Below are 15,581 nucleotides of genomic sequence, written 5' to 3'. Positions count from 1 at the left end.
CACACAGAGGGTGGTGACATACTGGAACATGTTGCCCAAGGAGGTTGTGGATGCCCCATCCCTGGAGGCATTCAAGGCCAGGCTGGATGTGACTCTGGGCAGCCTGGTCGGGTGGTTGGTGACCCTGCACATAGCAGCAGGGTTGAAACTGGATTATTATTGTGGTCCTTTTCAACCCAGGCCATTCTATGATTCTATGTTTAAATTACATAAGGAGAAAAAAAAAAAGAATATGCATTTAGCTGATATTAAATATCATAGCTGCTGAAATTAAATTATTCTGTTTTACTTTAAAGAAACTCCACTACTGATCCATGTAAAATAACCTACGTATGTATATAATCTATCAGAAAGAGATAATTACCTTAGTAGAACTTTTTTTTATTTTTCCTTTTTCAGGAGAAATATTAAAGTGAGCAGTCTTGCGGAAACTGAATTTTACTGGAAGGGACTCAGATTCATTTTTTAGTGTGCACAAAACTTGTGTTTGTTCACCCAAGAAACAGTCCATAAACTTAATTACAGGTCCTCGATTAAAAGTTAACATGACAGGAACAGCAGAACCTCTCACAGCCAATTCTGTGCTATTAGGACGATTCTCTGTGTTAGAAATGCACACAAACAAAAAATAGTAATTAAACAACAACCACCACCGCCCATGCATTACCCCAGAAATGTATTAGCATACCAATAAGAACCATCATGCTGTGGCTGTAAAGGCAAAATAATACTACTAGACACTATGATTTATGAGGCAGTTTTCTATAAGATTTGAACATAGACATGTTTACTGATAATGGCTGCTAGAAAATAAATTGTTCTTTTATTAAGTTCAAATGAATATCATTTCATCCTCAAAATTCTAAATGTATAACCCATGTGATAGTGATTTACAAATGGATGTTGGTGTTTGTCTCCTCCCTCCCAAATTTTTACATTAAGTTTTAGCTGCTCACTACCAACAGATACGTACATCAATGCATAAATACACTCAGCTCTTTCTACTCACAACAGATTTTGGTGGTAAGGCATAAAAGCTTCCTATAACATTATTAAGTGGTAGAAGAAGAAATTTTTTTTAAAAAATCGAGATATACAATTTTATCATCCATATACAGTGACTATACACTTCCATAACATACTTGTACTTGGTATGGTACCATCACTGGGGGTCTGCAGATCTTTATTACCAGCAGCCTCAAATCTCAGAAACAATAGATAATCTTGTTTTGGTGGTGAATCATTCGCAACAAAGGCCCCTTTAAATTTCCTGTAAGAGTCATAAACTCTAATTACAAGATTAAAAAAAAAAAAAAAAAAAAAGCTTAATTTTTATCATCTACTTCAGCTTCTTTGCTATTGATTACAGATTGAAAAAAATATTTTTATAGTTTCTGTAAAAAATTGAAAGGTAACAAATTTAACTGAGCAGTATCTGTATGCTTATGATGCTAGTTATTAGATATCTTTACCATTCACATTTCTACAATAGTTTTCTAAAGACTGCATGCATATAAACCACTTATAAGAGTTTCAGTAAGTGCTCATTCCATTTCCTGTTTGTCTTCCTTGTTTGAAGGAGAAATGTTCCATTATGCCCACTATTTTTTAATTACAAAGAAAGCTCTCCCAAGATGTTTCAGTCTCTTGGTGATGAAAGTGATGAAATATCTACTCTTTCATATTGCTGCACATATATGATAACTTTAGGAAATAAGTCTGATGTCCTGAAAAAGACATTTGACTCTTTCTCTTTGACAGAACTTTCTCAATCTTTAGAGACTCAACACATTTAATTGGAGCAGTAATTCATTCCCTTTGCAAAATCTACTAAGATTATTCTTATCTCAAAAGAAGTTTACTCAACTCCTGGTTCAAAGGCATCTTTTATGAACTACAAAACACCTCCAAAATAACTACTTAAGACTTAACTTTATAGAACCATGCAATCAGAATATCTCAAGTTGGAAGAGACCCAGCATTACTGAGTCCAGCTCCTGGCTCTAAAGAGGACCACCTAAAATTCAAAACCTGTGTGGGTGCATTGTACAAATGCTCTTAACTCCAGCACTTGGGGTCGTGCCCACTGCCCTGAGCAGCCAGTGCCAGTGTCCATCCATCATCCTTTGAAGAGTCTTCTCCTAACACACACTCTAATCCTCCCCTGACACAGCTCCATGCTGTTCTCTCGAGCCCTGTCACACCTGTGAGGAGCTGCAGCCACCATCAGGCCTCCCCTCAGCTCCTCTGTTCTATGCTGAGCACACTGAGGGACCTCAGCTGTTCTTCATCTCTCTTCCCCTCTAGACCCTTCTCTATCTTTGAAGCCCCTCTTTTGATGCTAACTCATAGTTTCATGCCCTTGTTATACTGTGCTGGTCAAAACTGTGCACATGCTGAGGGCTCACCAGCACAGATCAGACTGGGACAATCCTTTCTCTTGCCCAGCTCACGGGAGGCCTGACATACCCTATAGTACAGTTGGCCCTATTTGCTTTCACAGGATATTACTGACTCTTATTCAACTTCTCATCAAGCAGAACCCCCAGATACCTTTCTGCAAGGCTGTTATCCAGACTCCCCTCCCCCAGTCTGGAAATACACCCAAGGATGCATCATCCCAAGTACATTTGTAATTAGGACACTCACTCACTTTGGACAAAAGCACAGTGTAACCATGGACTTTTGATAAGCTGGCAAGGTTCCCTGATCAGGAATGCACCAGATCAAGGTGGAAACATCTAAATCTCTTGTTTTGTTTATTAAGCTTAAATCTTGTAAAACAGCGTCTGCACTCTTCTGTAGATCTGTTCCCTAAAAGAAAAATCAAAACATGGATATGTCAACAACTCAGCTTGCTGTTTTATGTTCTCATATTCTTTTCTGGTGTGGTTTTTTTTTTTTTTTTTTTTTTGCTTTATTTTTGTTGTTGTTGTTTTTTTCCCCTATGCAGTCTTGTATCTTTCATAAGAAGTAAAAAGATGTAACCTAAAGAATACCAATAAGACATATTTTCACAACACACAACTAATTAACTAATTTTCATAGATGTTTTACTTTTTTTTTTTTTTTTTTTTTTAAGGTGATCATTAGTCAGATTACTTCACTATCACAGAAAAGAACAATTGAAACTGTAAGCATTCAGCATTCTGCAATACCAGAGTATGTTTTGACAACTCTCAAATCACAGCAAATGCATTAAGCAAAACCACCACCACCACCAAAAAAAAAAAAAAAAAAAAAAAGAGAGGAGAGGAGAGGAGAGGAGAGGAGAGGAGAGGAGAGGAGAGGAGAGGAGAGGAGAGGAGAGGAGAGGAGAGGAGAGGAGAGGAGAGGAGAGGAGAGGAGGAGAGGAGAGGAGAGGAGAGGAGAGGAGAGGAGGAAGAAAGGAACTTAAGAAATACTTAAAATTCTTAATGCTACAATGTCACATGGTGAAACAAATATCTGAAAAAACTTAATTCCAAAGTAAAGACACATTTCATAGACTAGGGAGAAGTGACAGTGAGTTTATTAATCAGGATGTAGTGTGCACCATAAATGCAGTTAGAAGATCAGTGTGGAGAAACAAAAATGCAAAAGCAGAAATAAGCTTTAAATAATATATATATATATTATCTTACCATCTCCCCTCCAACAGCATTGTCTTCCAGTACTGCTACCCAGTCCATACACTCAGGACTATCATTGTGTAAAGATATTTGTTTAGTCTTTGAAGACCCAAAATAAACCGATCCAAAATTAATGCATTCCAATACATTTCCAGAAGGCAGTCCTAGAACTTTAAGAACTTGTTCCACAACAACAGCTTTGACCCATACTTCCGTAGAGCTACATCCTTCCATCTCCACTCTGTCAACAAAAGTAGCAAATTATAGGTAATGTAGAGAAATGTTAGAAATAATCACTTTGTTTTTCAATAGAACTACCCAAACTGAAACAAATCAAAACATTTAAACTAACATTATTGTCCCATAGATAATAAAAGCAAAAAAGTATACTCAACATACAATACCTAGCAGATATATCACCAATCACACAAAAACAAACAAATAAATAAATTCACATGTTGTAGTATAAGGTTTGAGGGAATTTTTCCAGTTTTTCCTTTTTCCCTTCCTCTTCTCAATTGTGTTGGCACACTGTTGTTTCAAACAATAGGGATGGCATCTCAAAAACATCAGATGTCCACAAATGATATGCTCCTGTTTTTCCTCTGACAATTTGTGTATCTGGAAATCCATGTCGGTGTATACCTGTGATTTTCTCTCAGAAAACTGGAGCTAGAAGTTCATTTTAGATGAACGCTTAGAACAGGTATTGTTCCTTCCTGAATGCCCGAGTTTCATGACAGCACTAAACACCGAAGGACCATATAGATGTTGTATAAATCTTATTCTACTGAAACAATCTTTGTTCTTACTGCACAAAAGAATCAAATGTAGTAATGTAATACACTGTTCTAACAGAACCAACTCTTCTTTTCAATAGCTTCAGAGCTGTAAAATCGTTGCTTTGAATAGGCAGATATATAATGCCACAGCAGATGTTCAAGAGAATCTCAACTTCTCTGAACGTTGTCTTTCAGCTTCTAATTACTGAATTCACCAGAACAGAAAATAATTTTTACAAAAATACAAAAGAGAATATTCCTCTGAGAAATTTGCTTGTGCTCAGAGATTTAAAAAAAAAAAAAAAAGCTTAGAGGAAAAGATAAATAAAAATAACCAGGATGGACTAGATGATCTTGTAGGTTCATTCCAACCTTATGATTCTATGATCTATACCAAACTTGGGAGCTTTTTTCTTTGTTTGTTTAGGTAAACAGATTCACATAATTTTTAGAATTAATAACAGACAAGAATGTAATTTACGGACTGCGATTATATCAGTCATATACTCACTTTATCATTTCTTTGATGATTCTTGGTACATCTGTACAAATATGCACTTTAACCACATTGAAAGATTTGGCCTCTACCACTCCACTGGTAGGTTCTATGTCAAGCAGAATATCCCCGGTATATGATATTTTAAATGTACCTACAAGAAACAATACACTGAATTTGTAGATTTATATACCTCTATTAAACATTTAGAATAACAAATTACTGGCTTCTGTATAGAAATAGTTCCTATACAAAATGAAAATTTCCACATTAATGTAAATTATGAATGCATCTGAAACTAATATATGTTTATTAAAAAAAAAAGAAGTGAAGAAAGTGTTTTTATTACAAATTTTAGTCAGTAGTAAGACGAGAAGAACAAAATTATTTAGTTTTCTCCTAACTTCTAACAATCCAACCGGCTAGAGCCTTGAAAAACTTAAAGAGCTGTAACATGGAATAAATTGAATTGCTGACATGAAACTTCGTTAATTTAGAAAGTCTCACAAATTGCTCTTTTGTGGCATGTTAACATTATTCAGATGAACACACCATCTTCTTTTAAACTGTATGTTACCCCAGCTCAAGATTTTCACATAGCTCATTATTGTTAATAAATGAATTCACAACCTGAGTACGCTAGAAGACTTAATAGTCAAATCCACCTTTAAAATAAAAACCCTAAATTTTGAGCACATACCTTGGAGTCTTCTAAGTTACTTTAAATAATATTCACTTAAGCATTTCAGTCTATGCCTATATACGTGTCTTTCCACAGCTACTATCCAAATCACACTGTCACAGGTAAACAGGTTTTGGTTTTGTTGAGTTTGTTTTAATTATCTTTAAACTGGCAGACTAAAACATACTCAACAGCTATCCTCTTCAGTGGTTTTGATTGATACAAACAAATTCTGCTCTAATTATACCAGACCATGTCCTTCCTGTACTCCACAGCTGGATGCAAAACTCCAGGTGAGGCCCACCTAATTTCTGAGGAAAGGTATCTACAGCTTTTACTAGAAGAAAAGGAAGTCAGAGAGACTATGTAGATAATATAGGCATTCTTACACTCCAGTCTTCATGTTTCCTATAATTCTTAGAATTGCCCCTCACAGAAGTTGGTGGATTTTAATGTTTTGAAAGCATTATGATTTCAAATGCTATGGCAGAAAGAGGAAAGACTTTTTTTTTTTTTTTAAACTTCTCATAAAGTATATAGTTCAGTTCCCATTCCAGAGACTTTGAAAGTACAGGGAGCTTGTGTTTGTTTATTCAACAGACAGCTAGTGGGATCAGAAAATCACAAAGACAACACACAAAGCAAGAGCAGAGGTGATTCACTATTAATTACGCTGGACATACTGAGCTAATGAGAAACTCATAAAAATATCTATCAGACATGATTCAGGAAAAAAGACCTAAAAGAATTTTGCAAGATACTAAACTAGTGCTTCTTCCCTGAGCAGACAGTACTTCTGTACTGCCTACAGAAGTAATGGACCATTAATAGAACAGTGATGATTTAACTCAGACAGGGAGCTCAGCACCATCACACACCACTCTCACTCCATCTCATTAAGACAGAGGGAGAAAAGAAAATGGGGGGTGGGGGGGGCGGGGCGCCTATAGGTTCAGATTACTGTCATGAGCAAAGGGCGTATAGGCAAAGTTTCAGCGTAAGGGAGATTGACGTAATTTATTGCTTAATGAAAACAGACTAAATCAGTGAAAACAAAAACAAACTAAAATCACCTTCCCTGCATCCACCCTGTTCTGCCTCTTCCCCCTGAATGGCAGGGAAACAGGGAGTTGGGGCTGCAGTCAATCCATATGGCTTCATCTCTGCCGTTCCTACACGGTCACTCTCTGCCTCTGCTCCACATGACGTCCCTCCCACAGGATGGGATGCTGTCCTTCCCATACTGACCTCACATGGGTTTCCCACAGGCTGCAGCACTCCAAGCCGCCCTGCTCTGACATGGGGCACTGCTAGGTTCTGCCCCCCGAACTGCTCTTCCCACTACCAAAAGCTTGCCATGTAAACCCAACTCATGAAGCCACAATACTCATTAAATGTCTAACTCAGAACTTGCATAAAATTACATTTTCCAGGAAGAAAAACTTTCACAATTTAATGCATTCTAAACATTTACCTGACAATGATCCATGGTTAACAATACTAATCTCTTTACTAATTACTTTACTGCTTGCAACCACTGTACCAAAATCAATCTCTGGCTCAGTTTCCAGATAACAGGATGGAATTAACCTGCAGAAAGAAGAATTAAAAAAAAAAAAAAAAAAAAAAAAACCATGTTTATATTCTCCCAAAATTTGAAAATAAATTTGTATTTTCAAGGAATTCGATTAAGTACCACAATGGAAAGAATTCTGCTTTTCTCCTAGCAGTCCTATTAATGAAGCTCACTCTAGCACTATAGCATATATAAAGGACACACAAAAAAACTCATCTGTTAAGTGACTACAACTTTAGTATAAATTAGCCTCAAGTATTTAGGCAAAACAGAATGAATACATTTCTATTTAGTTTCAAATACATTACTGTTGTACAAAAAACCTTAATTAATTAGAAATTCTTTCACTATATTGAGTCAGTTGCAGCACAGAAGTTGTCATTCACCATATTTCATTATCAGCTGCCTGAACTAAAAGCAGAGAAAATATATGCATGTCCATTTCAATTTGGTCTTCTTGTTTTATAGATATTTCACATGGTTTCTATAAAATATATTACAACATAGGAAGTGAGTAATGACAATTTTTTTTATTATTTTTTTTTTTTATTTTTAAGTTTTATTTACCTAAGAGCCTCTTCCAGCACAACAACTTCACTGGATAGGGTGGGAACTGCTTAGCCATAATGAAAAGCTGCTGCTTCCTTAAGCAAACTTGTAAAAGCTTCAGTTACTAATGCAAGCACACTTCTGATCTCATGTAAAATTGCATTCAAAATGAATTAGGATTTTGTATGAGCACAGCTGTCTATCTCCTCTTATCTACCAAGTGGAACGTGCAACAATTTGTGTCTCATGATCTGCATTGCTTCCTGTACACAAGACTAACAGGAGAAAAAAAATAATCTCCTTGGAGAGCTAAGTACACCCTACCCATGAAACCTTTTTCATGAAGGACAGGAGTGAGCAAGTGAAAGGCAGTGGGAGAAAAGGAGGGAAGGAAAAAACAAGGAATCAGGAATGCAATAAAAGAACTTGCTCTTGGGCATAATAATACATTGGTTTTAATTCTCAATAAGAATTTATTGAAATTCAAAATAGAATAGTGAATTCTTGATAGGGATGACCAAGCCCAGCAGGATGTAGAGGTAAAAACAAAATCACCAAAACAACCCTATCAAGACAAGATTAGAATACACTTGAACAGATCATAAAGACTTCACAACATGCACCAACTATTTAGACATTCTTCCAAAAAGTTTCACGAGAAATATGAAATATTTCTACACAAGACCCAACAGCATACATAGAGCTGAAATGAAAGGTGAAAAACTGTACAATTTGAAACACAGAAGACTTGAAACAAATACCTAAGAGAGAAGTAGCAGACATTTAAAGAGGCCAGTCCAAATAATATCAGCAACTTCCAAGTATTCTTTATTCTATTCTTGGATTACTTTTATGAATTTTCTGAACATGCTCTCGCATGCCCTAAAATGTAGTTCTGTTTTTCATATGTGTGAACACTTCTAAAAGTACCACCAGTACACAGACTCGGCATCATTCCCCATAGAAAATGAAAAGCACAGTACCTGAAGTGGCCAGAAGTCAGAATTCGTGCCTGATAAAAATTCTGCTTATGTGTCACAAAAACATACACAACACTTAGAGAGAAATCTAAGCACATACTTAATGATTTTAAGATTATCTGTTTCGACTTTTGACACTTCAGGAAAAATAAGATTAATGTATATTACATGTTTCTGATGATGCGATGCATTAGCAATAATAAAAAAGTTATTAAATATATATATATATACATACACACACAGGAAGATGAGCTACATGCTAGAATTATATTTATTCCAGTTGGAGGAAAAGGAGGTAAGAGACACAATATTGGCTTCCTCCAAACACAATTTGCAATTATATTTTTTTATATTGGCAGTGTTTTCCATCACATTAAAGACTTCTGCATGCATTTCAAAGTAATATCTTCTTTTTTAAAAAAAAAAAGAAAGAAAAAGAAAAAGAAAAACCTATGATTAGTATTTCTCAACCACTGAGTTCTCACATATTCTTACCCATATTATTTTCTCAAAATGATAAATAGTGTGTTTAAAGATTTCTTCATACAGAATAATCTTACGTATTTAGTGACCCTTTAATACAACAACTGAATACAAACTTAGCAATCTACTGTAAGTCTTTTCCAGAAAGAGGTTGCCAGCAGCATTATTTCTGTAAGTGAAATCTGTCCAAGGAGGTCTTATCTCCAGAATAGCAACCAATAAGAAGAACAGATTTCCTCTAGAAAATACACCATTGCAGAACAGATTTTGAGACAGCTACTTCTTAATAACTCACAATAAACCTGCCATACCAGAAGGATCAATAGAAGAAATTCTAGGTTCCACATGTATTATGTGATAACCCTAAGAACGGCATACAAAAGCATCCCTGACTTCCAAAAAAAGGAAAGAAATCTCTCTCTCTACACATCACAAGTCTTTTCCCTCTAATAACCTTTACTGTTAGTATACACTAACAATTACTTTTACTATACTATGAAATTGGTCAAATGTGTAGAATTATAACTACGCCCATTTACATTATTTGACCCCAGAGTTTTCTAATATTCAGACTGATAATGGTAAGAATCTGTTTTCTGGCCTGTGGCTAAGATTAGCAAATATTAGTATCAGCCCAGAAAATAAAAAAGCATGCAACTCAGATAACATACTTAGTCTGAAAATAAGTCTATTGTTAGAGTTTATGTTGAGAGGGAATTCATCTGCCATAATTTAGCAATCTGAAAGCTAAAGCTGTTGTCACTCTATCCTTTTTCTTTATAGAAAAGGAGAAAAAGTCCTCCAGAACAATTCCATCTTATCCTCATATAGCCCAAGGCTGATGAAACATATTTGGAAGCTTAACGTTTTGAATCAATTTAATGGATATATACAATATATGACATATATTTTTATACACACACACACACAAAATTACACGTGGACTGATGAAAATGGTCCTCAAATGTGTGATCTTATTACAAAACATCCACTATATTTTTAGATTTATGCAGTAGGTTCTTCATAATAACCCCATTATCACAACCAATACAGAGTAAAGTAAATAATCCAAAGCCTCTCTAAGATTAAAGGAACCACCAACCCAACTTCTTACCCATCTACTGCTCAAAAGAAGAAAAAAAAAGAAAAATCTTTTATAAAGAAACTCTCTTTGTTTTCATTGCAGTTGATAAATTAGTTAGTAGCCATAAACTTCCCACAAGATTAAACTAAAAAGAGTAACAGCAGAATATCAACTTTCAACAGGCATACCCAACCAGGGGGATGTCAACTCTGTCTTCTTCTATTAAAAGAGGTAGACTATCTTGAAGATCTTCTTCAATCTCAGGATAATATTCTACAAAAGCTTTGACTTGAAGTCCAGGTGCAATGAGGTTTTCTGGATTTTCCACAATCAGTTTAAACTGCGGCATAAAAAATAAATAAATAAATAAATAAAAAGCAAATGTTTATTTTCATTTCTAGATTGAAAAAACTTATACACATGGCTCATTTCAGAATAACACACAGATTGATTTAAAATTCACAACTGGTTTTAAAATATGCAGAATTCTGTAAAATTCCTTTTCCTATTTATTTATTTATATTATTTGCACTGGCCAACTTGGGTAGGGCCCTGGGCAGCCTGAGCTGGTGGGGGGCAGCCCTGCTCATGGCAGGGGTTGGGGCAGCGTGGGCTCTGAGGTCCCTTCCAGCCAAAGCCGTTCGTGATTCACACTTGCAGTAAAAGAAAGGCTGAATGAATAATGTAATTTGATGGGTTCAAGAAGTATTGATCTAACAAAATGCTGTTTCTAGTCCTTCCAATAAAGCTCTAGTATTGCTGCTGCTGTCAGAAACATTCTGAAGCACCTCAAGATAAGGGCAGTTACTACATAATACAGAATCTTTTTAGTATCTGAAAAAGCAACAAGGATTAAGTCTCAATCCAAAGCAGCAAAAAAGAGACTGTGTAAGAATTTTCTGTAGATCTGACCTACATTCCACTGAATTCAAGTGAAAGTCCTACTATACACTGAAAATCTGCTTGAAAGGTGCACGCATGCACTTCTAGTCTCTTCAGGGAGAAGAGAGAGGGAAAACAAACAAACAAGAAATAAAAAAACCCCACAGAAGTAGGTGACACAAAGTATCTTCTTGTATCTGCTGACATCCAACACTCCCTTCATGTCTTCCCTTAAATGGAGAAAAATAGGAGCAAACCACCAGAATGTAGGAGGAATTCCACAGCTACCACATTTCCAAGTAAACTTAATCAGCAGATCAAGCAACTCTCTTATGTTTCAGTACAATTCACATCACTCTATGCATAACAGGCTTCTGCTGTACATGCCCACTTTAATTGCTTATGTCTAAAGAGTCATCCCAGTATTCTTGGAGTCTTCTGTACTAATCTTTATTCGGAACTTGAAAGCAAAAAAATAATGTAAACATATTTGTTGATTACATTGTTAGAACATCTTCTATTCCATTAAAATTTCCCTAACGATATAAATACTCAACTAGAAGAAATTTATCATGCAAAATGCATCGCATTATTATGGGGTTGATTTTTAAATAGTCATGCTTCAATTTTAAAGTGTGAACAATTTACCTCTTCTCTAAAAAGAATTAAGCACCCATGCATATTCATTCTGTGCAAGGGGAAATGAATATTTTAGAATGCTAAATTTTAAATGAAATCCATGGAAAACTGCTTTGTGAACTAACTTCCTTGAAAAGCACATTTCAGCCTCATGCTGTGGCAGCTTAGGAAGGTTAATTTTCAGTTCTTGCACTCTATGAACGTAACACTTCAGAAAATTTACAGACGAGTCACACTTCACCCTAAGTCTCATACTGGGCATTTCACAGATGATGGCATTAAAACATTCAGCCTAAGGCACCGACTATTTTTTGTTTGATTCATTGGTTGGGGTTTTTTCTTTTACTAACAGTAACTGTATTCATAAATTATGACTGAGTAAGCCTTTTTGTCTCTTCTAAAATTGATTCTGCCTTTCCATTTCTACAATGTGAAAAATTGATGAATAAGGCTCACGAAAACTAATAAAACAATAAGCACTGCCCTACCAAATCAAGCTCAAAATGCTATGAGCACGAGGCAACATCAGCTTCTGTTCCATTCCCAAGACCAGCCCAACATTTTGATCCTAATTTTGAATTAATTAACAGGTTAAATACTAGCTGGATGAAAGACAAATGCAAAACTACTAACCACAGTTGGGTCTTGCTGGGCCCATATCACTGAAGGACATGAGTTAGTGGGCATGGTGGTGATGGTTTGGTGGAAAAGAGCACTAAGATCATCCAGTCCAACCAACCTTAATGATCTGAGAGAGATTCTATGTCAAGGGCTATACAAATTGCAATTTGAAAGATTTTTAAAGGTTGGATACACAATGACTTTTCCAGAAGTAATGAGATGAATATGAGAACCTAATGAATGAATGGGAAACTAATGAGAATCATGCCACCGTTAGAAAAGATGGAAGAACTCTTTTCTGAGAAAGCTTTCCACAAGCAAGCACTACAAATGGACTCCTTCTCTCAGAAAAATTAGGAGAGCACAATAGAGACATAAAAGAGCTGTCAATCAGTGCTATGAAATCCCAGAAAAGAACAATTTTAAAAGCTGCAACCTGTAGCCAATCTGGAATACTTCACAAATCTGACCCACTTTTATATGGCTCTTCTTGAAATAAAAGGGAAGTCAGAGGCTTGTAGAGAGATAACATTTCTTGAAAGGCACAAAGCCAGTGAGAAAAGCCAAGCAGGATTTGCTACAAAGTTCTTGATGTAGTACAACATATGAGAAAGCTTAATTACATCTATTTAAAAAATAGACTTAAAAAACAAGGAAGCTCTTTTCAAATTGCTCACTTCAGGAAAATACTGAGCTGAGGAGCCTGAAGGTCATTTCACTCTGACTTTCAGGCTTCAGCTTAGCAGCCTCATTTGAAATTCAATACAAGAATATTTTTCATACAATAATTAAGATTGGAAAAGACTTCTAATACCACCTATCCAACCAGCAGCCCATCAACATGCCCACTGCCCATGTCTCTCAGTGCCACATCCACAAAGCTCTTGAACATCTCCAGGGATGGTGACTCCGCCACCTCCTTGGGCAGCCTCTGCCACTGCCTTGCTGCTCTTTCTTAGAAGGAATTGTTCCTAATATCTAACCCGAACCCCTTCTGGCACAACTTGAGGCCATTCCCTTTCATCTTATTGCCTTATTTAGTTATTATTCTATAGTTATTACTACCTGGGAGAAGAGGACAATTCCCACCTCACCACAATCTCCTTTCAGGTGGTTGTAGAGAGCAATAAGGTTTCCCCTGAGTCTCCTCTTCTCCAGACTGAACAGTCCCAGTTCCCCCAGTCGCTCTCCATAAGACTTGTGCTACAGATCCCTCACAGTGTCACTGCCCTTCTCTGGACACACTTCAGGGCCAAGCATTTCCAGTTACTCAGAAAGCACTTCCTCATGAGAAGCAGGTAACCTAAGGCACTCCCTCAGATCTGACACATGAGAGAATACAGACAATTCTGGCTCTAAGAATTGTCACCTATTCTTTCCAGTTTATCCAGCTATTTAACTTCTTCAAACTAGCTTTCATTTCACTGACAAGCTTCAGTCAGCCCGTAAAATCCCCAAGCCGCCGCAGTTATTTCCGCATGCTGGATCTGGGCCAGTCGGGGGCTGTGTGGCAGACACCCACTGCCTCACCCCTCCCGGCCGCCCCTCACCTGGGGCCGGCGCGGCGGCAGTAGCCGGAGGCGACAGCTCTGCGCCCGCAGGTTCTGGACGCTGAGCGCGACGCGGTATCGGCGCCCTGGCACCGCGGCGGTGAAGCGCAGTTCGGGCGGGACGATGCGCACCCCGGCCACGTCCCGCCACTCGTCCGACATGGCGGCCATCGCCTCTCCGAGGCGGCGGTTGTTGCTGCCTGGAAACGGTCGCTTAGCAACGGACGCGGAGCTCTGATTGGAAGCAAAAGAAAGGGCGCTTCCGAAGCCACCAATTAGAAGAGGAGGTGCCGTGCAGGGGCGGGTCCTTGACCCACCTCCTGCCCCAAGGCGGGAAGGGCCCGGGCAGTAGTGCCGTTTGGTGGGCGGTATGTCAGGGCTGCGTGAGGAGCTCTGTTCTCATGCAGGCCCTTTGCTCGCCAGGGGGCACCAAAATGGCCGCCGCCCTTTGGCCCATATTTACCAATGCGGAGGCATCTCAGCTGATGGCTCCTGGCAGCATGAGGGAGAGGGCTTACACTGCACATGCCCTCTTTCTGACAGCAGTGGTGAAGCGTGTATACATAGGCAGGGATGTTTATTCTTTCCCAGGTTACTGAAAGCAAAGGTGGATTCTAAATAAATAAATAAAATAGAAGTGGCCTGATTTCTCTTCTGGATAAGCACATTACTCGTGGGCGTGGTCTGCATAGACCTAACAGGGTGCTAACCAGGCTGTGTGTTGGTGGAAAGCTTGGTGTCTGCTGGGGCAGTGACTGCACTAATAATTCATTGTGTGCATTTACTGAGCAGAGAAAGACACGTTCCACTTCTGTATGCCTGTGCCTTCACGTGCTGTAATTTAAGCAGTAAAATGCTGCTGCCAAGAATCCAGCACTTAGGCAGATAATGGGCCATTTTGCTCTTTGCGTCCATGTAGCAGAAGAGAGGAGAGGGAGCAGCACGCACAAAGCCTCAAACATCAATTTCGATCAACCCAAAATGTTTTACCTTGGATTACATCATCCCCTGAAAGTGCACGTAGACTCAAGACATCTATGTTTTAAAAGCCGAAAGTGAGAGCAGCTGCAAACATGGATGGCAGCTGGTAAGAACAAAAAGAGCACAAGGCTTATTTTTAATGGGTCAAGAAACCTAGAGGGGTGCAGGGAGAGGAGGGAGCCTTTATTTCTGCTGCTGGGGAAGGCTGCTAACAGGTGTAGTTTTCTTTCTTAAAAATTCAAGCTATAGCAACCCATCTGTACATTATTTTAGAACTAGTGGCAGTGTGCCATTGCAAGCACAGAAAGTAAAAGCAAGGAATCTGAAAGGAACTCTTTGGGATGAGTACTTGAGTCTATTTTATGTAACTTGATTCTATAGGTAGGCAGGGGAAGGGGAAGGGGAAGGAGTAGGGAAAGGGAGAGGAAGAGAAAGGAAAGGAGAGAGATAACCTTATAACAGAATTAAACTCCTACCTTTTCCTTGCAGAACTGAGAATACTCCAACATAGTTTCTGTGATCTTTGAATGAATTCTAGGGCAGAGTCAAGGGACACAGGGTCATATCTAAGAAACACTGATCCAAAGAGAAACCTCTGATTCTTTATACAAACATCATTAAAGTACCAAAAAGTCACAAGCTCATTAGTTTATCTTACGTCAGGT

General features: G+C 37.9%; 1 protein-coding gene across 11 annotated transcripts in view; it reads right to left on the bottom strand.

Annotated features, from left to right (window-relative positions):
- The window catches only part of CFAP47 (cilia and flagella associated protein 47), a 255,343-nt gene extending 241,192 nt beyond the window's left edge, over positions 1-14,151 (bottom strand). For all 11 annotated transcript variants that reach the window (XR_014879873.1, XR_014879875.1, XM_085210115.1 and 8 more), the window contains exons 1-8: positions 13,936-14,151; positions 10,432-10,583; positions 7,046-7,161; positions 4,905-5,043; positions 3,624-3,852; positions 2,654-2,814; positions 1,143-1,270; positions 365-600 (exon numbers count right to left, since the gene is read on the bottom strand). Coding sequence is in view for 9 of the 11 variants with exons in the window: in XM_085210115.1 (XP_085066241.1) it covers positions 365-600; positions 1,143-1,270; positions 2,654-2,814; positions 3,624-3,852; positions 4,905-5,043; positions 7,046-7,161; positions 10,432-10,583; positions 13,936-14,106 (1,332 nt within the window). In the remaining 2 variants the exon portion in view is untranslated. The remainder of the gene's footprint in view (positions 1-364; positions 601-1,142; positions 1,271-2,653; positions 2,815-3,623; positions 3,853-4,904; positions 5,044-7,045; positions 7,162-10,431; positions 10,584-13,935) is intronic.
- Between the last annotated feature and the right edge of the window lie 1,430 nt (positions 14,152-15,581).

Source organism: Meleagris gallopavo, chromosome 1 (assembly GCF_905368555.1).
Source record: "Meleagris gallopavo chromosome 1, MGAL_WU_HG_1.1, whole genome shotgun sequence".
Lineage (NCBI taxonomy): Eukaryota > Metazoa > Chordata > Aves > Galliformes > Phasianidae > Meleagris > Meleagris gallopavo.
Note: the sequence above shows the minus strand (reverse complement) of the source record. Positions and strands in the feature narration are given on the sequence as shown.